We start from the raw sequence: 25874 nt of genomic DNA on the forward strand, positions 1-25874 counted from the left end.
CACGGTTCAGTTATACTACGCGCAATCACTTGCGACATGCGCAACTTCAGATACGACATTTATAGGAAAGTACATCCCGGAACTGCACAAGTTGTACCATGAAACAGACAGCTTTGCTTGTTTCGAGATTCCCTTTGAGGAAAAATCAAGGAGCCATTAGATTAGAAAACGCTGCGAGACCGCATGAAATTATGACTTGAAGTCGAGCCTTCCGCTGATGAAGTTTCCGAGGGCGCACTCGTCGTCTGAGCTAAAGTACTCTTCAGCCAGTTGGCAAAAGTAGTCGTAGTCCAGTTTCTTGGTTTCGTTCTGCATGAAAGGAAGCACCAGTGGCAAACTGCACAACTCCCAAACACTTTTACAAAAAAAAATTAAAACGTTTTGGAGTTACAGTGTCTTTCCTCAAAATTGTTTTCATGTCGCTACTTGGAAATCGTAAAGTTCTTGATGAGGGGTTTCCAAACGTTTTTGCCAAACGGCCAGATTAGCTATTTATCGCGGTGTTGAGGGGCCGGAAAAAAAACAGTAATTCTAAACAAAAAACTGCGAAATAAAAAACCTAGATAAGCATTGAAACGCCAATTAATTATTAGAGTAAGTATTAAAAACCCCAAGGTGGATGAATACCTAGAGTTCACAATGTAATTTAATCTTCAGATAATTATGACGTTACAGAATCCATGGCAACAAGAAAACTCACCAGGCATATATCAAAGCGTGTGGGAACTCTTGCACATTCGCGCACTGCAGAAGACTAATAAAAATGATAAAACTAATGCTGACAAAGATTATTGTGACAGAAGACACTAAGCGCAATACATATGACAACTCCGTAGAATTTTAGCATAGTTACACACAGATCAAGCACGGGAATAAGAATGGTAATGCTAGCGATGACAATATTCAATTAATAATATGGCGAGAGGACCCGTGTTATAAAGTTTCTTTCTTTCTGGTATATTAATTTGTGCATCTGGAGCGCGTCGCGGCGTCGTATTTTTGCGCTCACTTCTTTTTGCGCCTCTACCAGCGTGTCTGCTGGAAGTGGACTGCGGTCGGGCTTTATTGGACAGGCCGCGGTAAGGCGCGAGCCGCTCTAAAGACTTCGGGATCTGGCCCGCCGGCCGGGGTTCGAAGACCCCCCTTCTAGAGTAACGTACCCGATTTCAGCCAGGCTTAGCATTATCGTTTAGCACTCACAGTATCACAGACTACAATACAAAGTTTATAACAAGATTCTTCACACCCAGCGCAAAAAACAGAACAATCTCAGTTTTATGAAGCTATCAAGGTATGTTGCAACCTTTCATTGAGCTCACGACATGCTGTCTTCTAAGAAAAGAAGATTTGACTAACATATTTGTCTTCGCTGATTATGGTAATCAGAGGCTTGTGGTTGTGTCATCTAACACCAGCACGACGTCTCGTGAACAGACCTAAGGGCTCGGCTTGAGAGGTCTCGCATTCCTTAAGCCGAGTACATTTTTTTCCGCCGTCAGCTGCAAATTTTTGGCTATTGTTGCTTACTTGAATGGGTCTTCAAATTGGATTGTAGCGCGCACCTCCCGCCAAAGCACAGTGTCTTCCTCTACCAAATATTGCAACTCCAAGAGCGACAAAGACGCAGAACACCGCTGTCTTGGGAGCCGCCGTAAAACACTTGATTCCCGGTTAGACCGAAGCTTGTCTTGACTTGGCTTCAGCATTCTCTCGAATTCTGGCGTATCGCGAAATTAGCCCAAAGGTTTTGCGGCAAGTTTAAGTACCTAATCCAGTTTTATAAGAAAAACTGTTGTGCGCACATAAAACTCAAAAAGCGGCCTGGGTTCGGCGCAGACGCAGTGGCGAGACTTCTTAATTTGAGCTCGCAAAGCCACTGGTTACATTATCTTAAAACTTCCTAAATTCAAAATTTTAAACATTTTAAATTTTGCTTAAGCCATGAAAACATATGTGCGTTTGTTGTCCTATAGTAGTATTTACCAAGGTCGATTGCTACTTCGAAGTAAATCAACGGATGTACAACGTACGTTCTAAAAGGCCATCATATAAATATAACCGCGTTGCTTTGACGCTGGCAACTGAATTTTTTTTTACCCGAGCACATCATTAGTTAATCTTGCTGCTTATAATTTGTGGATTTGTTTTCATTATTTGGTTTATTATACTTTTTTTCTTTCTGTTTGTTGCTTTTTTTTTTGCTCAAGTTATATTTTATATTATCAGTACCATCGTATAAAATGTATTCATTTAAAAATTCTCCTGAGAAAAAAAAAACTCCAAAAGAGAAAACCGGAACAGCAATTTTATTCTACTGGGCCAGGATTATTGAAAGATGAGAATTAAGTTGTTTGGTCACAACAAAAGCGACCACCTCAAAACAAGCATTTTTTAGCAAATACACTAGTTTTGCAAGTCGTGCTTGTTTTCCACATTTCTTCCTCTGAAAAACGTATCAAACGTTTTGTGCTTTACTATTCAAAAGTCTAAAATGGCACATAAGCTTTTTTGAGCCTCTGCAAAAGATTATTCTTTGAAATAAAACTGGGCGTGTCACCACTTTTTTTAATATGTTCCAGAAACCAAAGCGCAAGGAAAACCCCTAGAAAGACATACAATGAATAGAGTGATAATTGGACGCCACCAAAAGGATAAGAAGAGTTGGTGTGTGGAAAATTTCGTGTTGTATTATAAACCACCATCAATTTCGCCCGGGGCGCTTAGAAGCAATACCCCAACCACCGCTGAATTGACAAAGCGCAGATAGCTACGTGTCTGTCGGACCAAGCAATCCGCTGTCTGGGATTCGTAGAACCCGATTACCCTGAGCACTTGTCTAGACGTGGTAGTTCTTTGCAATACGTGTTTGAACAGGCAGTGAAATGTGACATGGCTGTAGAAACCCAATTGAATCATTCCCCCCTGGTCTACTAGTCTAGTGCTCCGTCACCATCAACTTTATCTGACGCGCCCAAATGTCTACAAGACTAGTTACTACATTTAGTTTCCTGTTGTTGATACGTTTCCTGCTTAAGCCTCTCTCTGGAGTTGTGCCTTGGAAGAATTATTCATCACAAGGGGAGAAACCTTTATTGGTTCCGTTACGGAGCATTTCCAAGTCTACTGGTTGTGTCATGCTGGCGTTACAAACCTAGACTGCAAAAATATGTTACCGAGAAAGTTTACGCAAGCATTTGTGTCCCAATCGGTCTCAGTTTGCCCTCTATGGCTTTTCCCTACATAGTTACCTCTTTAGTTAGATTATATTTTCCATCTCTTTTAAAATGCTATCTTTTCTCAGCCCACTTATTTATGTTTTACAAGGCCGAAATAGGTATGCAAGATTGCCTTGAGCAAGAATGCCACCACGGGCCTGCCATTATTTACAGCTGCAGTGCTAGTTTAATATATTACCGACTTGAATGGACTTGCCGACAGAACGTGCAACGTTAATACGAGTATTCTTATTTCCTACCCAATCTCCTCCGTCATCAAGTATTGTCGGGGTACTGAGAATTCTTGTAAATAATTAAATAAATAAGCTTTCATTATAAATAAATTGTCTTCTTTTTTCAGTCCAGGATTTGCATGGAAAAGCTGGTGGTATACGATTCGTTCTATATAAAAAGGAGATCGTAAAAGTGGTTTGGCAAGGCAAAAGAAATCGTGTATAGGTCCTATATGGCCACAATGTTAAATCATCTAAAAAATATCAAAGTATTTGCTATATTTTATTTTTAAATTTCTCATCTGAGGAAGGCGCGTGCGTCCTTGGTACACGCTTTAAAAATATTTAGAATTTCCAGTACGTAGAAATTCAAAATTCAGTGCTCTAATTTGAGAGACATTTCACTGGACACTTGCAAAGAAGGTTTGAAAACGGTAACATTTCCAACTGCATTATTAAGCTACAAACTATGAGTGCGTATGTTAGAAAATCCTTGAATAAATTACAGGTTAAAGTTTGTATTTTGAGTCTGTTACTCCCGCAAAGTGCCCTTTTTTAATTTCAGTCTCAGAAACTACCATGTTTTGCCCTAGTTTATGTAATGAAAACATAATGAATAATCTCATTATGCTGTAATTATGCTTAACCCAGCCTCAAGACGTAATAAATATATACGTATTGTTTAGCTATATGTACTTTAAAACAAATTATTTTAGTGACATACGCGGAACTTCAAAGCTTAGCAATCACTTTTTGAGACCAAACAAACGAGTCGGTAGTTGCCATTAGAAGATCCTACCTCAGTCATAATGAGAAAGCATTGTCTTGATTGTCTCGCAGGAATTCCGAAGTGTTCGAGTACATAGCAAAACTCTTCTACGTCCACCACGTCATCACCTGAAAACGTACATTAAAAAGTAGAAAGGTGAAAACGTAAAAAATAGTATTGAGAATGGTTGGAAGCGTAATGAGTAGATTTAATTGTGAAATGTAGTTGAGCAAAATAGTAATCCTAGTTTAATAATAATTCATATACACACTGTCGTTCTGCAGGTGAACGTCGAGCTGCAGGTGAGCTAACATTTTAAATCGAGCAAAACTAATTTCCACATCACAAAGTTTAACCGTATTTCTTAAAACGATGACGTAGACCAAATTATGATCCCTAGACACACAAAAAGGAGCATATTTCAGAATGAACCTAACTTCAAACTACGCCGTTTTGTATGGCTCAGCCTTCAGTCTACCACGTTTGTTTTAAACATGTACTTACTCGTTTCAAACTGTGATTGAGATGAGAGGATTATATCGTTTTCGCTCTAGCTCTCAATGGGGTTTTGGGCAGATCGGCCGAAATAAACAGGCATACAAGAGGGACAGGACAGTAGCGCTAAACGTAACCAAAAACAACCCTCTTGTGAAAACATGCTATCTATCAAGAATTACGTGGCTTCCACGCATAGCTAACGCAATCCCCACCTTAAAAGAGGCCATAAAACGATACTGAGTTCAAATGTTGAATGATTCGCACAAACAAAATGAAAGAACTACAGCACAAGTTTCACGCATTCCATGCCACGCAACCAGAAGCCTCATTTTCTTGGTGTAATTTCAAGGAAAAAAAAACGGACTCCTTCTTTTACAATTTATATCGCAAAGCTTGATAATGTAGTCGTGTAACCAAGATGTTGGCGTAGTCACGGGAATAACCGCTGGTTAACGGTAGGTGAATGCGACGAATGAACCGGACACGATCATTGCATCAGTACTTGACTTGAGCTGGAATACTATCCACGTTTCTTGACATAGTGTCATGGCTTGTGCCCAATCACTGCACAAGTGAAAACCGCCTAGATCTCAAAATGCCTGGGTATGTCTACCCCCCTCCCCCCCGCCCCATCAGCAGCGAACGAACGGCGGAAGATCATGTGGGCCCAAATTTGTGGTGCGACTTAAGAGCGAAATTTCTCTTCTTTCATTCATTTTTGTCAAATACTACGTGTAGATAAAATGCAATTCTAAAATTGAAGGTAATGAACTTCAAGAAGTTCTACAGACCAGATCATTCCTGCAACTGAGGCTTGTCGCCAAGTCGCCAGAACACGCACACTGGTCTATCAACAATCCTTCAAACGATCTTATGGTGAGCAACTCCGAGACAGCCAATAGAATACCAATCAGCTCGTGGTAATAAACTTCCTGAACCACCAAATTGCCCGTTGTGAAAAGCATCTCCCAAAATACTTGAGATCCTACCAGGTGATTGGCCAAACTTCACATGTAAGCTACCTAGTGGAGAGAACAACCTCCAAATGGCCGGCGTCCCAATGTCACCACTTTGTGCACGTCAATCGTCTCAAGCCATTCACTTGCCGCGACACCAACTTTTAACTCAATGGACTTTACTTTCCGGCCCGAATAGCCTTCGTTGAAGACAGCGAGAAGGCAACGAGTGTTTTGGCGTAATAGTGTACGTATTCAAAATCTAAACTCGGTGATCTCGGAAGCCGTTAACACTGTTTGCTGATCCTTTAGCTAGAACACCCCCACAATATATATAATTCATTATGAGCAGTATATGTACATTAATAATTAATTCTGAAGACGTTAGGGACATTAAAATTAGTTAAAATAAAAAAATATGAACACATATTGTTTATGTTGTTCGGTGGTAAAGTACAAAGCAAAAATACATTATTTAACATTATTATCGAAACATTTTATCCGTTTGGAATAAAATGTTTCATATCTGCAAACTTAATCTGGCCAGTTGCTTAGAGTGTTCTATAGGTACCATCTCTACTCCCGCTACACTCTACCAAAATTTTCCTCACAGTAGACCCATGCGGGCGTTTTAGGGATCCCTACAAACGGGAGATATAAACTAGGTTCTCAGCATCACGAGCCTACCTTTGCGACCACTGGCGGGGACGCAAAACACAAGCCGAACTAACTAAGCTCGCAAGACATACATCTGCGGGTTTGTCTCCTAAAATATAACATGCAGGGACGTGAGAATGTATAGTCTTTTAAACTAAACACCCGCCATCCGAGTTAACCAAGCTGACAGCTTCATTTCTGAAGCAAATGATATCACCACGTTCAACGAGGCTAGTTTTTGTGTTGTTTGAAATATACTATTTTCAGCTCAAAATTTCGCGAGTGTACCTGGTGGTGTTTGTATGCGCGGAGGGAGTGTTTCCTAATTTACCAAATTTCTCATAGAGCATTTGACAAGGTATATATGCATGTCTAGAGTTTTTGGGAAACAGGAATTACAATGGCCAACCATCACGAAAAGCCTTTGAGACTCAAATACCTTTTTTCTGGGGAAAAACTGTTTTCCCGAGACGCTAGTTATGTCTCTACCCTTGCATATTACCGCATCTTATAGTAATAACAAAAACACGAGCGTTTTATACTAGGTTCATTTTCGGAGGCCCGGAGCATATACGTTGTGTGCTGCAACGAGTTTAGAAAATATAATTGGAACAAAATAATCTGACTTGCTAAATTCTTTTAATTTTTGTCTCGTCGTTGACACAGTGGTCCATACAACGATGATCTTAAATGCTGAATTATTTCTAAATAAAACTAACTCACATGTTCGGTCGTACATGTTGAATCGAAACCACATGTACGTTGCCAGCCATTCTGGGGCGTCGCATTCTTCGTTTTTTCTTTCTTTCTCCGAACGCCGCTCCCAGAGCCTCAACTGCAAGTGAAAAGAGACGCGGTCATTAGGTGATGGTCCTGACAATTCGCATTTTATTTTTAGACCAACCGCTGCAAATAAATTAGGAATAAAAATGAAACACAGCACAAAAAAAAAATTGCATTTGCCTGCATTGTCAATCGAGAACGATTAATACTTATGGGATGAGAAATTGACTTAAGCGCGCTGCTTTGAACAATTTTCATTGAAGGTCAGACGGCTTCGCATCTGTTGGTTGATAGTGGAAACATTCATTGTTCTATATTTGTCTTTTACTTTAACGTGTTAAGCAACGATCAAGCGACATTATGAAGATTAGGTTTGTTGTCTTGCTTTGTGGTTGTCAACACATTCGACAAAATATGGCTGCGATGCGAGATTGCCTGTACCTACTCATCTAACTTAATAATCATGTTCACCGTAGATTATTAAAGTCTTCTAATTGTTTAAACATCTCTAAATATTTCCACTTCTTTTCAGAAATGTATCCGTATTCATGAAGGAACTTCAGAACCTCTACGCCGGGGAAGCAGCTTGGCCACTTTGTGTGGATCTGGAACACCGATTAGATGCCCAGTGTCGGCCGTTTCTCCCACGCGTGCGATTCAGTTCCAAAAGAACCTCACTTACCCCGGTATGCAATTAAGTGAGCAGGTCTTTAAGCGCCCAGGATCTCGGTCTTTGGGTTCGCATAACATCACAATATCGTTTAGCGATCAAAAGAGACACCGGGTACACCACCAAGACAAGACTGGGTACGCGACAGTGGCCGTGTTCACAATTCACTCAACAGAGGCGGGTGTTGGTATTCTGTTTTTTACTTTTCTGAAAATATAATGCTGAAACTTTGTGTTTGGCGTGTCCTCTCTACTTTAAAAAGTGGATCACCACACATCATAGAAATTCAGCCAGAGGCGTTGTGACTACCAACAAAAATATTTTAGGGCCACGAAAACCTCTGTTGTCGATATTCGGTTTGATTGCTTTGTCTTACAGCTGCTTTGAGCTGTGTATGTGAAAAGTTCGTTGTAATCGTCTTTCTGATTTTCTACATGCATGTAAACATGTATGTTTAAAATAGACTTCCAATGACGTTTAAAACTACTCCATTTCTAATATATGACAAACAGTCCTTTCGGACAACCATTCTCTTTTTAATTATATAAATTAATGGTTTAATACGGTGGAACCAAGGTCACAAAATTTAATTTGAAGCGCTAAAGTGCGGACATCTAAGCGATAGGATTGTAAATGATCAAAAAACTGGAGCGGTTTGAGGGACGAAACGTTTGAAGAACTACTGAGGGTTCTCAGTGGCTCAGGTTTCCGAAGGGCTGAGGGCTCCGAAGAACTGAGGGATTCTGAAGCACTCTGGGCTTGTAGGAGTCAGGGGCAAGACCTTTTAGGGCTGAAACAATATTTTAGATTATTATTGGCTACTAGTTTTTTAGGGTGGCCTCTACGCTTTAATAGTAAATTAATTATCGTCAGAACGTCAGCTTGGGCGAGTTGGTTATTCATGATACTGCTTCACAGCGCACAAGATCAGACACACTTAAAAGTAATTTCACGCATACACAGGAAGAACACTCAGCGCTTCACAGCGCTACGTGAGTGTTCTTCCTGTGTATGCGTGAAATTACTTTTAAGTGTGTCTGATCTTGTGCGCTGTGAAGCAGTATCATAATTATCGTCCTAGAGCCAGCGAAAAATGCTCTTGCTAAAAATATAAATATCACACCTCTGGACGCTACCCCAAGGGAAGGTCCCCGTTTGTCTCCACTTGACGACTACTTATCTACAAACCTGTGGTTTCTACAACGCACAAAAGCAAATATTAACCTAGTACACCTGAGCGAGATGTCCTAAATGTGCCACGTAGGTATTCTCCACTTCGACATAGTCCATAGAGGCTTATCGAGCTAGATTGTTAGTTCTTAAGAATTTCAAGGCTTTTCTTTGTTTCATATTACACATACTTAAAGCCTTGTTATCAAGGCATTTCTAAACCTAACTGCAAGTGCATCCAGCATTTGTATTTTTATTTTGGAGTTTTGTAGCCATCATTATGTTCTTTCCATACATACATTCATTGGTTAGAATTTTTTTCAAGCCGTCATGAATTCGGATTCACGATATTTGGTCTTTATTTTCGTATGCTTTCGGTATTAATTCATATATTTTTGGCCTTGCGTGCATGTTCTGCTTGAAGAATACTTGCACCCGCAAAATCAAACATTTTTATCGTCTCAACAGTAAACGTTAACTTTCAAGCCGCGAAACTGTAAACAAAATTGACGTGTACTTTCTTGGTCGGTGAAGCCGCGCTTTTTTATCGTGTAAAATCCAATTTCTTGATGACCTCAACCATTCTCTTTTTTTTTTCTTGATGACTTGTAGGCTCTAATATAAGACACCAAATGTAGAAAATGGTTCCAAGCCCCATTTCAGTGTGCTGCCACTATTTCTGAAAACAATATTAGCTGCCAAAAGCAATAAGCCACAAAAATAATTACACAATAGCGTGAACGGAGTCGCACGCCAGTGAATGCTGACATCTTGAGTCGATTTATTTATGTTACCCAAAAGTGGCCGAGAGGGAAGGGGAGGGCACAGAAGATGGAGAAGTGCTGCTTCAGCGTTCGGTTCGGAGTCGTAGCCATTTTGTTAGACCACGAGTCTCAGACGAACTCTCGGGCCACATTTGTGGCACGATAGTTCGTCTGAGACTCTCGTGCCGCAAATGTGGCACGAGAGTCTCATACGAACTACGTGTCACTCAGACGATATTACATGTCACCTAAAAGCGGCGTTGACCGCTTTTAGGTGACATGTAATATCAAAGCTTTATGGCCATGCTACCTTGTAGGTGTTTTCCGGACCTGCTTTTTTGTGTTATAACGGGACTGAGCCCAAAAGGAAGTAACCCCAACTAAAAAAAAAAAAAAAAACTTTTGAATTTTAGACGTTTTAGTACCGGGAACCTGTTCAAACCTTCGCATAGCGCCATCACAAAACTGGTGACTGGTTTGGTAAAAGTTCTCCCAGTTTAAATCAAATCGTTTTACTGCTTGAGCGGAGCGGTACGCGGACCTGTTCACACCGCACAGCGACGTCGCAAACGGCTTGAAACTGGCCACCGGTTAAGTGGAACCGATAAGCAGTTTGATCAAAATGGTTTCAAGTTTCGTTATACCGCTGCTTTGCCGCCACGGGAGAGAGGCGAAAAAAAGCAGACTACCTCCTTCAGACGTCTTAAATTCTAACATAAACAACGCCACCCGTCCCCGTATCACACTGGTTCGTAGAATCCAACTTGTGTAATGTTGCGCATATAAGATTATTGGCTTATTTATTTCAAATTTTCGTTAATTTCTCCTCATGCAGGGTTTGTCAAGTGCAAATGGATGAACCCCTGTAGCTCATGTAAACGAGTTAATCCAATAAGTTTGTCTGCCGAAAAAATCGCCACAAACTCGTAATATTCGTGTGCTGGATCAAGTCATTTCAGATGGCACTCATTTGGGGCTAAAGAAGGACCTTCCACCAAACCAGGATGGTCTGTTCAAAAGGGTGCCGTATCAAACGTGAACACGTATCGAACCGGTGCCCGTATCAAACTAATGTCTGTATTAAACGGCCACCCTTATTAAAAGAGTACCCATATCAAACGGGCACCCGCAACAAGCGGCTACCCGTATCTTATAATGCCATATGACATGAACGGGGCGAGCTGTTTAGAACGAATTCCAAATTCAAACGCTTTTTTTATAAGGAGGACTTTTGGGAAAGGGGTTTCTCACCTGAAAAAAGCGCGCTTTCGCCGCCTAAGCCTTCAACATAAATTCCAAGCGACCAAATTCTTTGTGCTCTCTTCTCCATACTACGAGATCTAGGTGGGCTTCGGGGAATGTAAGGTTAAGCGAAACTTGTGATAGACACGAAATTGCTGATGGAAGTTACAAAGAAAAACAAAAAACTTCATGATTGTAATGCCGCAGGGCTGAATATGAGGCGTTACCTACCGCGGGCCAGCGCGGTAATCTGATTGGACGCTAGAGCTGCTTCAGCGTTCGGTTGCGACGCGCCTTTATTCGGTGCGAACACAAGTACCAGCCAAATGCTGGCGCACTCAATCTGTCCAGTTTGTGCCCCACATCGGTCTCCCGCATTTTACATAAAAAAAACGAGCACTGCGCCCCTGTTTTCCAGGAGATGGAGCTCAAAATACATAACGTCTTGTGCCAATTAAATAAATGCTTCGTTGTGTACTTCTTTTTATTTTTACATTTACCTCGCTAGTAATCAAAAGATTTCGGTGCTTCCTGAAACCCTTCATTATGCGAATTTGCGTCTATGAACACCCCTGTTTCGGCTCTACCGTATACTCTCATGAGATCATACTCTCAGGCTGGCACACTGTCCTCGTTTAAAAAAATTCAAGCGAGTTTCGTTCTGGTTTTGAACTGTTAAATTATCTTATAATTACCTACGACGTTGATGGGACTCGTAGATATCTACCTAAAGCTGCATAAACTTTAATGGGCCGTAGTGCAAGGAGGGTGAGAATTAAGGTGTCCTCTTTGACGCGGAATATCGTGTCTGACTTATTACATTAAATGGTCTTTACATGTTTTCATCCCGCTTTAGCTGCAATTTGAGGGCATTCAACTTTAAAAACACTATTTTCTATCAATTAAAAACTTCATTTCTTCCCGACAAAGTTCGCAAAATTAAGGGTCATCTCCAAACGTTTTTATGGCTCTTTGTTCTTTCAGAATCCGCCAATAATTTTTTAACAATCTGTCCACCAATAAAACATAGTCTCTGAAGGTTATGCTATCTACCATACCCTTTTTTAATTTAGAGGCTGGATGGACGGATAGATAGATGGATCGTAATGGCTTTATCCTTTCTAACGGGCGGAAGCTTGCGCGACCTAGCCTAACTTTCAAAATAGTTCTTGATTTTTTTTAATGTTTTGTATATATGACGTGCGCCAACACGCTCGCATTGAAAAATGTTGGCGACTGTAGGTCTTTTGCAGCCCTGAACATTGCGGGCTGTTTTTAATTTGCAGGACCACCACCTTTATCTTTAATTAAGAGTAGAAGGACCAATAGTAAACCCCAATTTTTCGCGAAATTTTACAAACTTACCCATTCTTCGGATGTTATTTGATTGTCCGAGTCATAGTCGGCCTCTGCCCTGAGCATCTTCCACATTTCGTCGAAAAGTTCTTGCGTCTTGACGTATTTTGGAGAACCTTCCGCCCACCCATTCAGCTTGCAGATGTGCTGCGGGTAATAGGACACATCAAAGCGAATAACGCTGTTAACTAGATAAGACCCTTTTTGTAAAAATGTAATTATTATTACAAAGGCGCATATAAATATGTAATCTCCTTTGCTCTTTTAAGCGGCAACAGGAGGAAATAAAGATACATACTTTTCTCGCTTCATTGAAGTCTTCAACAGTTATAACGCCATCCTTGTTTATATCTGTCGATTAAAGAACACTTAAGTAAGGCTCTAAAATAACTCAACTTTTCTTTAAAAAAAACTCTTGGGTACGCATTTGCAAAAAACAAAATTGCACTTTCCATTCCTGTTGTCGTGAAGGGGCCTAAAATAGCAATATGCCCATTACTACAATAATGAACGCGGGAAATATGTTCGCACCTTAAAATGTATATAACTCTACGCACTCTTTTCACGCCTATTAAATGTGTTAAAATACGCCACCGCTAAATATAGTTGTGTGGAGCTTAACTGGTATCTGTAGAGATGGTATTCAGTTTTGCACGTATTGATTAAATATAGTTATGATACATATACTATAAAAAAGATACACTTTTCGCTAAGCAATTTAGAGGTTAATGGAATTTGTAGAGGACAGAAGGAGACCAATCTCAATGTGAGATTGAAAGCATATGCTGAATTATAAATATTTGAACGCAAAATGCATCTTAAATGCTAAATTGTATTCCTGCAAGTATATTATTTACACGAAGAGAAAGATTACTCATTTGCTTTGTAACTTTCGCCCATAGAATGCACTACATGTTCGAACTTTGGATGGAAAACAAAGGGTCCATATTTATTTTTGTATAAACAATGTATCTTGCTTTCTCGGAAATAAAATAGTGATTTATTTAGAACTATTAAATTCAGCCTTACAGTGGAGACATTAAAGTTGAAATATAGTTATATCGCGAGCTCCTCCTTGGACACAATTGAGAGATGTCGAGACAGTGTATAAAATGAAGAACTCAATAAATGCATCATGGGGTCTAAATTAACCGAATTGTTTTACGCCTTCTGCACTCTTACAGAAGTGACACCCCCATTATCATGATCACAAACTCGACATTTTTAAACGTTGATATATGATTGACATATCTCATTTTTTCTTCATTCCTAATGTTGAACTAAATTTGGTAATGTGACTGAACAAAAAAAAAGTCTTAATGCAATGTGAAACGTTGTTTATCATGATATGAATAACAGCTGCAAAAACGAAGACCACAAAATGATCACTGGCGACAAAGCAATTCCTGACATTACAAATGACAGAAATTAGTAGTGTTTAAAGTATGATTGATATACGTATTTAAATTCTTCGAGTACCTTGTGTCCTTAGATTCCATTTCATATTAAGGAACGCATTTTTAATAGGGCCGGGCACTGCATATTTTAACCCTACGATTCATAAAGTAATGCTTTAATCGCGATTATTTTTAGACGAAAAATGCATTATATTTCCAATAAACAAATATATTAAAATGCAAAACATTCACCACGCAGACATGGACAAATTTTCCTGTATGAAGGCAACCTATCATGACAATTTAATCTAAATTTAACAACAGATCAGCATTTAAGGCTCAAATCAAGTGGCGAGCGAATTTCTGTTTAGCGCAGGAAAAACTTTTGTGAACGATCGGAGAAGTTCGCTATTGCAGAATAATATAAACGAGTCTCTACCTCTACAACTAAAGTAATATTTTTGCGTGTGGGTTTCTTCTGACTGTTGTCAACAACACTTCAAGTTTGGTTAAAAATTTGAAAGTCTACATTGCGCTGTTCGTCACATATTCAGCAAAAGCAAATACATTTTTCACTTTTTTGGTCTATTATGCATGGGAATGAATGAAACCGAATAATAGATTAATGAATGGATTGAAGCGTGGCGATTCATTGTGTTAAAGAGTTTAAACGATGCCCAGCCCCAATTTGCAAACATTAAAATACTGGAACTGGAAACTCGAAAACCATTTTAATTAAATGCAATATTGTTCCTTCATCGTGATATCCTTTGTATTTCAAGAGCCCGACTCTTGCGGTGGTTTGATAACTTTGCCAAAAAATGGAGACAGTTCGAACGGAGGGGCAAGCAGAAGTAATAGAGAGTTTTCTATGTTTGCTTTTCATACAACAAATCCTGTCTAGGTTGTTGCCCAGGCGCAAACGTTTGAATTAGTGGCGCTTCGAGGATTGTCACCCCCATGTTATACAAACCGCTTTTTTCTTTGTTGAGGTCGATCGGCCTAGATGTTTTATGTAGCCTTTAGAAGTAAGCTCACACTGTACTTGAATTGCACATGTTTTCCTGAATCTATATCCCCCAATTTTACGTCAAATGAACATTATTGCCTAGTTTTATTTTAGTTTTATATATTCGACTTCCGCTAAAGATAGCCTCCGTTCGCTTCAAAACAGCGCTTTTACTTTTACGTAGGGTTAAATGTAAGTCAGACATTTCCAAGTATAGGATTAAATTTATTTCGAAAAGCACATAAAGATGGCAGAGTTTGTTTTGGTTTAAACATAATAATTTGTAAAATATTCCAAGACTTGTGGCAATAAACATGTTTGTGCAGAAAGTTTTTTTTTGCATTTGTTATGTGTTAATATTTTCCAAAATTCCTGAATTTTATCATTCCCTAAAATTATGACACCAAATGTGCATTGCTTCGTTAAGGGTCATGCACCACAATTTTAGTCGAAAATGTCAATACAAAACTCTTTATTTCGATCACACAACTCCTTGACCCTACGTCAAGTTTGGCCGAGGTATGGCCCTCACCAGTAGAGTTCCCTTTATTAAAAAATAGACTCGGTAAGTGGTAACCGATTTGATGCGCGACTTGCTGGTGCCCTAAACTTATATTACCACAATTTTTGTTCTAAAATTTTGGCTATGATTTCTTTCTAACCCAACACCGCAAGCCAATTTTGTCTCTATTCTTTTGTAATAGGAAAAAAACTTACAGAACAGAAATCATATAGACACCTTTTTGCAACGACACCTTTCTTGGCATTTGCTATTGCTCTGTGCAGACTTCTCGTTGTTTTAAAAATTAGCAGCTCAAAATGTAACTAATAAAAATGCGTATTTTAAAAATATTTCATATTATCCAAAGGACCTTCCTGGTGATAGTTCTGCTTTATTTGAAAAAAAATTGCCTGGTAGCAAAGCCGCACGGCACGCAAAGGCCTACGAATGGGGTACAGCACTGGCGGCTTTACTGGGTCGAGTATCTACAGTTTGTCCTAATTGCATGTCAAATAATTTTTAAACAAAACATCAAAAGCATGCCAGCGAAATAGATAATTTGTTTGCCCCTCCTTCCTCCAAAAAAACCTTTTATCACCCTCAAGCGTAATAGGAGAACCTGACATTAGTTAAATCAGTGCTCTTGGCAGTGTCACACAGTTAACAACCTGGCACCCTTCCAAGACAGTGCTCTGCTGTTTATTTTTTTCGGATTTCTCACCATCAACAATTGAAAGGTATTAGCGTTCAACCAACTAGCCCAGTTATCAACCCTTTTACACCACTAGCAAGTATTACTTAATTAATTTATTCATTTAGTTGGCATCGGGATCGCGCGAAACTGCTAGCATTCACACGCTTTCATTAAGGCGCCGACTGTACCGTCTTTCTCTTCCTAGCCGTATCTTTCAACATAACATGTCTCTGCGCGAATTGCCACTTTTACCCCCGTGTTAGATCCCCCTCCCACCCCCACTCCCCTTGATCATCCCAGCAAATTGCCGCCCACCTCTTCGCTAACTACTTCATACAGTATTTGAACTTCACCGTTGGCCATCAACGACTGTAACATACTAGAAAACGGCATTGTTACCATAATTGACAAATATGAATTTCCTGCCTTTTCAACGACTTTAACTTCTGCCTTATCCTAGTAGTTTCTTCTAATATGTTAAGGAGAAAATATTCGATTCAGAACAAATAAAAAATAACAGATGCACCATTTCGCTGTGTAATATCGTGAGGCCTTCGAGGATAGTAAATAATGAATGATGATTATGATGAACAGTTTTATAGTTTTTTCTAACCAAAAGCTCAAGACAAGCACCAGTGTTGGCGGTAACGCTTTCCAAATAATGGCGTTACCTGTAATTGGTTACTTTTGTTTCGGTAACGTTGCAACGTACTTGGTAGATTTTAAAAACACCAACAGGTAACGCGCTTATGTCACTGATTTCGAGTAACGTGTAACGCGGTTTTGTTACTCGTTACATATTTCTTCCCTGCAATAAATCAAGCTTAAATATTTTCTCATGTTTGACGCCAAGGTATATTTTTGTGTGTGTTTTTACGTTTTTTTGTGAATATTTAGGCTTAACGTAAAAAAATAAGGAAATTATGTTCAGTTTCTGGGTGAACATAATGTTTTTAAAAAATATGGCGCTTATGCACACCTGTATCCTCAAAAGGTTAAAGCGTGTTAATTCAACATTTTAAAAAATGTAACGGAAAAGTAACGTGCGTTGTTTGTTTTTTTCGTTTGTTTTTTTGTTGTTGGTGACGGCAATGGTATCGCCTTTTTATTTTCAAGTAACGTAGGTCGATAACGCATTACGTTTATTTGGTAGTAGCGAGTAACGTATTTCGTTACTTTTGTTCTAACGCGTACGACACTGACAACCACAAAAGTTCTCGTTTGCAAAAACGGGAGGAAGAATCATGCAACTTCGCCGTCAGACACAACGAGCTTTCCATGGGGCTCACGCTTACGAAGAAGAGGACGCTCGTGGATTTCAGGAACCTCTGGCAATATCAACCTCATCCCTCTCGTTTTACATGTCTTTAGTTTTCCTCCAGATATGATCAAATAGTTTTGCCACTTTAAACAAAAGGTTTCCTTTGGAGCTTTGATCCACTTGCTTATCCATTGAAACACACGTTCTCTCTTGAACTATGTTGAATTAACCTGAGACTGGGGTAGAGAAGAAACATCAAAACGTATAAGTGACAGAAAATAGACAGGACGACGTCTCAAACTCAGCTCAGTTTGAGAGGTTGTCCTCTCTATTTTCTGTCCCTTCTACGTTTTGACGTTTCTTCTCTATCCCAGTCTCAGGTTCAATTCAACATGGTTAATATTCACCAGCTCGCCTGCACCCTCACGATTTTTTTCTCTCTTAAACCTGATTGGCGAACCACACTTTCCACGCCTGTGGCTGGAATCAAAACCTAGATCCCTAGGTATTTGCGACGTAAATTTTAGATTAATTTATGAATCCTTCCTTTATAAACCAATCACAAATTTCTTAATTTGAGATTTCTACTTTGTTTTAAATTAAGCTTTGATTCAGTATAACTACGAGGGAAAATACCAGTACCAGTTTTGCGCGCTCTAAATAAATAGACCAATTCATAACACTCGAACTCAGAGCAAACAAAAACAAGAAAGTTAAATATAATAAATCCGCCAACTGTCGTAAACACCCATATTTTAAAATACCAACGAGAGAAAATAAGGACCGACATGTTTTTCTGTGCGTGACATCTGTGGAAGCCAAACACATGTCGGATGAAGCTTTAGTGCCTGGGCTACGAGAAATCTAGACCAATAGAGCAGTGAAAAGAACCCCGTGGAAACGGGCGGTGCCTTGAGACGGGAAGCATGAATGGACCACGATGAACGAACAACCATTCGTCATCAATATCAGTGCAAGAAACCCTCGAATTTCTTCTTTATTGTCGTTGCGCGAAGGCTCGCTACGCAGGCATTCTTTCGAGGATAAACGAAGTCAGGCGCACGAAACATCGCCAAAGCATCTGAGGGCTGCACGTGAATGTTCGCTGTCCACGTCGCACCACTTTTGGCCAGTCTTTCCTTTTGCGATATTTTTACTGCGGCTGATTCCTGATTACTTACACTCTTACTGCTACCGAGATTTACTAGTAAGGTTACTTGGGTAAGCCTTGAAAAGACGAGCTCACAGTTTCAGATGTAACAGGCGTGTTTGAGTTTAGGTTTCTTTATCCCAAAAATGTTCTAACTATGTTAACCGGAAGCCACAGCCACTTTGTCACAGTCTTGACGGGCTGCTTTTGGGTATATGCTGCCACCCCTTCTTTCTCCTGGGGCACACCAACGTAATTCCCTAAAAGAGTTGCGAGTACGGTACCACTGACTATTTTAACGACGCACTACTAAAGCACTCTTTCACCAAGCGGTTTACTGCACCGCCATGCTTCGCTTTTCATTTACGCTTATGTTTATGTAGTTCCTGCCTTGGCGTTTATACAGAATGCTGGCATTAGAAACGTATAAAAATACAAATGATTGCGTGGCCTAATATTTAACAGCCGATGTCTAGTATGGTGTTATATATTTCTAAATAACGAGCCCATCACTTACGTGCCTGAAAAGTTACCACTACTCAATCCTAAACTACTGCGAAGCAAAAGTGCTAATAAACTCTAATATATATTAAGAACTTTATTTTAAGAGAAACGACACCCTAATTTATTGGAGAAGGAAGGGAAGATGGAGGGGATTAGGGGGTTAAGTTATTGTCACTATGTTGGCATTCATTGCATACTCCCAGAGAAAGTTCATTCTTGCTCAGCTATGGGAGGAATCCACTCGTAGAAGCGGGTCTGTGCGGATCGGCGCTTGTCCTGCTTTGGCTGCAGTACAGCACAGTCTTATGCGGCGTGCAAGTTCTTCTGCTCTTTGAGCACCTCGTGCGTTTTTTTTTTACCTCCCAAATATGCCCGTGTGCTTGCACTTCCCCCCGACCTCAACTAATGACGGCGCCCGCTAGGATGACTCGTGAAAGCGAGTGCCCTGCGGATTCTTTATGTTGCATTCTGATTTGTGGTGTCCATCCTTGCGGTCCGATGTGCCAAAAACGCATTTTGGAACCCTTGCTCGTGGTGTATAAGGTGTATGGTCGTTCGGATTGGTTTCTGGCAGGAAGAGCGGGTTTGGTCGAAAGTACTATCCTTGGTTCGGTAAAATTTTAATTTGAGGGACAGGCCATCGGTTACGGCGATTCCTGTAAACGCCCTGGCAGCCAGGACCTGCGCTCCCCTCGGGTGATTGCGGGGTAGGGGGTTGTCGAGGGTGGATAAGGTAGCACGAATGGCCGCTTTGGCATGAGTGGCTTCAGCGAGCTTTTTACTTTCAGGAGTGGGGGGATGCCGAATGCAGGGTGTGCGTAACAAGTGTCTCCCTCGCACGTCCGTGGGCTATCTCATTCCCGTTTCTACCACAATGGTTGGGGACCTACTGAACGCGCACTTGGATGCCTCGGTCGCATTGCATCCCAGTACAAAGCCGCTTGATGGCGTGTGCGGGAATGCCGTTCCGGCGGGAGGCGGAATTTTTTTTTAATGTCCTCAAGGTTGGCGGTGCAGAGTACTTACATTGTGCCGCGTTGAGGCGTATAGGTTTTGGAGGGATCCGGTTCGTTGGATGCCTGAGCACGTGCGGCTCGTCGGGGTTGACGAGCAGCCGTCGTAGCTTTCGTGGGAAAGGGGCTCTAAGCTAAAACGCTGGTGTCCTCTCCTTGGGGAAATGCGACTCAGTATGTGGACGCAGTTCTGCGTCTGGTCGTCACAGTGAAGGGATTGCTGGCCCTAACACGTGTAGAGGAACCTAAGAGTCTCTTCTCCATTCGGTAATGGCTGACATCTTCGGGTAGTGAAAGACCACTGTGTCGATCGAGTTCCGCGACGTGGGTGTGGGATGGGATGCCAGTAGCAACTCGGAGTGCCGTTCTAAGAAGTGTCTCGAGTCTACGGAGTTAGGCGCGCGTGAAGTGAAAGGGGATAGCCCCGTACTATGCCCTTGAGGTGAGGACCGCTTGGACAATCGTGTGAGCGATGTATCTGGTCGACCCTCCAAACTTGTGAAAGATCCGTTTGATAATTTGCACGAATATCTCCCCCGTAGGGACGAGTTGTTTTATCTATTCATGGGCCCCACTTTCGATGCTTATGGATTCAAGGGTTTGAGTGCATCCTTCCTCCGGCTGAGTGGGGGGCTGGCCTTGCAGCCCCAAGGACGACTTGGCGCGTAGAGTAGTCGATCCGCTAGAGAGCAACTAAGAAAATCTTGTCTCTTGTCTAATGACCCGTTTATGAATGTGAAGGCAAGCGAGTGCTCGATTGTCAGTAGGGCATTCTGAAATTTCTTACAAGCGCGATCTGTGGTGGGGAAGTGATAATTCTCAGTTGAAAGCATAACATCGAGTGCGTGTGGATTAAAACGGATCAATAAATCATTGTCCAGGGCCATGACCACTGGGCGCATGACCACGTTAAACGGAAAGAGGGGGGGAAGTAATGGATCCTTGGGAGATTCCCGTACTGTTGGTGCAGATGGTTGGCGGCGAAGCCCCTTTGCGGACTTCGTATGTGCGGTCAAGAACGAAGGTCCTAACAAACTTCAACGTGAGTTTACCTTGCTAAGCGTCGCCTAGGCTGTTGAAGAGGGCTTCAGGTCTAACAGTGTCAAAGTTTTTTTTTTTTTTTTTTTTAATTTTAAAGGCCACTATGAAATTTGGTTTGTGGCGTCATATGCGCTGAACAGTGCGGCAAAGGAGAAACAAACTCTCTTGCGTTCCAAGTCCAGAGCGTTACTTATCGAACCATTAATTGCTTTGGTAATTTTTAGTTTAATCGGTGTTCGTATTTTCAACCCAAGGAAACATAAAAGCATTGTTGATCTGTTATTCTTTCTCAGAAGGAATAACGTCCATGAAGCAGTGACCGCCATTACTTTCTTGGTCATCTTTTTTTTCGACGGCGCTCTGGCGGTGACATCATGCTCCCCCACTGCGCATGTGCTGCGAACACCGCCTGCTTCCAGACGGCCTCCATGACGAAACATCCGCGTTACCGTGTTTTTCTTTGTGCTTTATATCTGGCGCTCGTCCGCTTTGACCTTGAGCGCCCTCTCAGGCTTTCGTGACGAGGCATTTCCGTTGCTGTGCTTCTTTGTTGTGTCTTATTTCTGAGGCAAGTGCTTAATGACGTATTGATGTGACCATTTTTCGGGTACTACGCCGCCGCTTTTTCGCGTAAAGGGAAAAGTAATTTCACCTTAAAAGGAAAAAGCTTTTCACCTAGCGCATACTTTTTGAAGAGCAAAAACCCCGCGAGGTAGCCGAAAAAAAAAAGAGAAAGGGTCAACCACGCAGGTTTCTCAACTGGTTCCAGAGATGGCGCCACTTGTGTTGGTCCTGGACGTGCTCTGGGTTCTCGCTGTTCCCCCACCCAGTAGCCGGAATAAACATTTTAGACCCCAGTCAGGGTTAGTACACTTATGAGGACGAAATGCTAATTTTGTGGCTTTTTTTTTTTTTGCATTTTGAGTGGGTTTTTTTTTTAATGTTTTTAAAATTAACCCTTTGTGTCAAATGCATTTTTGCATAAAAGGGAGCTTGTGCTATTTGATATAAGCAATCGTGAGAGCGATATATTTTCGTATTTGAATACGGCGCAAATAAAACAATTGTATGAATGGCTCTGATTATCACACAACACCAAATTAATAGCTTTTAGGTGGGGTGACAAGGACATCTTCAAAATAAGAAATAAGTAAAGGTATCAGGTTAAAATTTGTGCTTCGTTTTAATATACATGACGTGTACAAGATCACTAGTTATGCAATTTGCCAATACGCAATAATTATTTTTTACACGTTCTTGGTCTCACTTAGGACTAATCAAAGTCTATATCTTTGGATGACACAAGAAGCCATTGAACTCTGGCGTCGGTCACGTGGACCCAAAACACAGTCCCCATGTAGGTGCGCACTCTTTGAGCTATAATCAAAGCTGATTATAGCTCAAATTTATACCTATTTATACCGCAGTAGATGTTACGAGCCGTGTTAGCCAATCCAAGACAGTATGGGTGCTACGTGACCTCAGAGAGTGCGTGCAGTGACGGGTCTAAAGAACATCCCGTGCTGCGTTCACAGAGCTGGATTGAATGATATGGCTAGTAGGGTCCCCTGCGGTGAAGCGCAAGGCAAAATTGAGTAGGGGCGACGTGCGCAGCCAAAAGGGTCGCTATGCACCACCTGTCAGTCAACACACCCCCTCTTTACAAACACATATACATAAAAAAGCTGCATTTCAGGCGGCTTGGTTACAAACATGCATCTTTGTGGTCGGTTTAAGTCAGTGATCCCTAGGAGAGATTCGGCCAATTAAACACTTTATTTTCTCACAAATCAAGATAGTGAACAATTTAAAGTGGGGAGTGATCATGTGGGCATTAAATAAATGCGAGAGGATATAAGACGAGAAAACAGAAGTGTTAATAAAGAAGATAATTTTAAAGAGAACATAGTTGACAGGATAAATGAACGTTTTCAATCGTGCGCGAGTGAAAGGTTATCAACTCAGTTATATGCTAATTTATTCCACAAATGTGTCGCGTGGCAAAATAAATTAGTTACACTAACCTGTACTGAGCAGCAATGCCTTCCGGGAATAAATTTACACAAAAATAAGTTGTCACATTGTTCGCACACAAATAGACAAAAACAGCTTATCAAATAGTTGAAAAGCAAATTATTAACCATGGTATTCGTACCAGAGTCATCAGGTCCAAAATTATGCTGAGGATTTTTTTTTTTCAATCTGGTAATACGACTTAATTTATTCAGATTAAGTCTCAGTCGTTTTTGTTTTTTTTTTGATAACCGATTTGCATGTTGTATTTCAAAGTGACAATAAAATTAATTCAAACGTTAACAAATTCGGTTGAACGGTTCGTGCGATTTCTTCACTAACTGCACAAGTGATTCAAATGTTAATATATATATATATATATAATTAACGCTAGCGTAAAGCTGGCCAACAGGTGCGATGCAAACACGGCGGTTTTCGAAAGGATAAAAGGTAAAGCTAGAAAAAAAAAAACACGACTGCTTAAGTACTTCCGGCAAGTGTTATGTGAAAATATCTTGACTGTTGAGACCGTTTTAGCGTCGGAAAGTAAACAATTTACTATTTTTGACTTATACTCTTAATTTTATTGTCTTTGGGGGGGGGGGGGGGGGGGAGGGGTATACTTTTATACGCTTGGGGTGATTTACCTCCGATTTACTTCTATCAAAGCAGACTTACTTCTAGTCAATCAGCTTGGTAGAGCCGGCTCATTTTCACTGGTGTTGTCGCTAACTGCTAGAAGTGCGACGCTAACGCTGTCGGTTGTTCACGGTGTAGCCCTGGGTTCTGCTCCCGAAGCGCGAAACCCACTATAACATCGTTTGGCAAAAAATACATTCGTTTAAAAACGATTTTTAGTGCTTTTTTTACGAGTTCATAGTTCGACAGGGTTATTCAAATAGGTGCATCGATTGATTTCTGAATTTTCGAAACCGGCTCCCAAACGGCGTAGTTATTAGCAATATTTCAAAACGGTAAACACTAATAGCTGGTCTACCGGTAGAAGATAATAACTCAGTGATGCGCGTGCGCTGCAGTACCGCCATTTATGATTGCAGGCGAAAACACGGCATTTTCACTCAACTTTTTTGTAACATTTATTTTATACACATGAAGTAGCCTAAGATATTGAACACAGAAGACAAAGCGTCTGTTTCTTTGGCATGACAAAAGACATGTGATGTCTTTGATAAATTAGCAAGGTGCATTTTTGCAAAAAACGCAATCTGCGCATCATTTTTTTAAATGCGAAAATCGCACAGTTTGAAAAAAAAAATAAAACATCACCTGAAATAACAAAAACAATTTCGCAGCTCCCTTTGTGGTTGAAACGTGGGCTCCGGTAGGTCATCTGATGTTGCACTTTTCAAAAAGGATGTTGCCATTTTCGGTTACGTTATCAAAAACTGCCCAGTTTTCTGCTCCAATAACCACAAAGGACAGAAGTCTCTTCTTGTCTTCTCGGCTGTCGGATTTCGAAAGGATGGTGTTGCTACACAACGTTAGCCCCTTCGAAAACCAAAACTTAGCTCCCAGTAGCAAACATAAGGTCGAAGGACAAAACACTCGTCACTAAAGATCGCCTCGCGGCAGTTGTTCAAGGCTCCCTTTCCCTTCTTCGAGAGTAATGTTGTTGTTGGTGTTGTTTTCCCAAGTTTACAAACACAACACCATCAAGATAATATTATATTTAAACAAAACGTCTAAGTGAAGCCTCCCCTTGAAAACAGGAAGAGAATAACAAAGGTTTGGAAGTGAAAAACTCCGTAAAAACGAGCAGAAATTATTCCACCCGAGTGTACTTCATTGGTGCATTTAAAGGCAAATGATAATCAAACAGTCGACACCTTTTTAGTCAAGTAAATTCATGCAGCGCGAAAGAATTATCAGCAAATCGTGACTTTCATTCTTTGCATCTCATTTATAACCAACAGGCTTCATTACAATCTAGCTTTCTTATGAAATAAATCTATGCGTGGTATAGTTTCGGGCTCTAGAAGTATCTGTTCAGTGCAGACACTTAACAGTAAACGTGGAAAAGCGCTCATAGCAGATTAAGGCCCACTCCATTGCGTGGGAAACAATAAGATATAACCCGTTTCAAAGCTTTCTAGACTTGTTCAAAAAGAAAAATTGGGATTTTTTAAAGAAGGTTACAAAATATTCTTAGACAAAAAAACCTACACACCGGAGACACGACAAAACGTCAATTGTTCGAACCAATTGCCGTTTTACAACAGATAGCAACCATTACCACCTTCATAAAAAAACTTCTCAACAGACTCTTTAATTGTGCAGGCTAAACGGCATTTAGCAGGCACGTTTTTACATTATGGTTGTGACTTTGATAAATATAAGTCAATACGCATACGGACGGAGGTTTTATCTTTCATTGCGTATATTTGTTCAACACCTGTGTAGTTGAGCGCGAACAAAGCTTCTTTTTATCAGGCGTTTCCGGATCTTAGCTCTCAAATAAGCGTGGTAAATTGAACAACCAAGCTAGGAAGCAGCGCCAAGTAAACATGCAGATGCTGAACACAACATAACAAAAGAAGAAAAGAGAAAAACAATAAGGTATACTAAAGGAATAAGATCTTATACGTGTGCGTTCAAATGTGATACTGAAGTCTCAGAAATTAAATGCAACATTTTTGGATGTTCAACTAGAGAACATCTCTTCCAGAAATACCAGAAGTGTATTGAAGGAAAACGATAAAACCCTAACCGATGTAATAGACTTCTGCATCCGGAATCTCTTGAGCGAAAGCAAACACTAATAAAATTGAAGAGGCGTATACACATTTGGTCATAAGCAACACGCATAAGAAAGAACCAACCACCTCAACAATCAAGCAAAAAAGACGAAGTGCTTACCGTAGAAAGTGTTGAATTCGCAGAGTAGCTTTTTCCGACGGAAGTAGGACACACATGGCTCCTTATCGCCTCCCAGCAATTTCTTCAAGCCCTGTCCCAT

The 25874-nt window shown here is 40.6% G+C and overlaps 1 protein-coding gene across 1 annotated transcript; it reads right to left on the reverse strand.

Annotated features, from left to right (window-relative positions):
* On the reverse strand, nt 1-25874 carry LOC120842047 (sarcoplasmic calcium-binding proteins I, III, and IV-like). Its single transcript, XM_040213070.3, has 6 exons — nt 25775-25874; nt 12612-12664; nt 12323-12460; nt 7052-7163; nt 4248-4345; nt 1-309 (listed from the first exon to the last, which is right to left on the reverse strand). Exons 1-6 carry the CDS (start codon nt 25872-25874, stop codon nt 190-192), a joined length of 621 nt encoding a protein of 206 aa, XP_040069004.1. The 3' UTR covers nt 1-189.

Source organism: Ixodes scapularis, unplaced genomic scaffold, assembly GCF_016920785.2.
Source record: "Ixodes scapularis isolate PalLabHiFi unplaced genomic scaffold, ASM1692078v2 PGA_scaffold0__279_contigs__length_252992795, whole genome shotgun sequence".
NCBI lineage: Eukaryota > Metazoa > Arthropoda > Arachnida > Ixodida > Ixodidae > Ixodes > Ixodes scapularis.

Coding starts and splice junctions, on each gene's coding strand:
- LOC120842047 (XM_040213070.3), bottom strand. CDS start 25,874: ATGGGACAGGGCTTGAAGAAATTGCTGGGAGGCGATAAGGAGCCATGT. Junction 12,461..12,611: donor ACTTCAATGAAGCGAGAAAA/GTATGTATCTTT, acceptor TATTACCCGCAG/CACATCTGCAAGCTGAATGG. Junction 4,346..7,051: donor CAACATGTACGACCGAACAT/GTGAGTTAGTTT, acceptor GTACGTTTTCAG/GTGATGACGTGGTGGACGTA.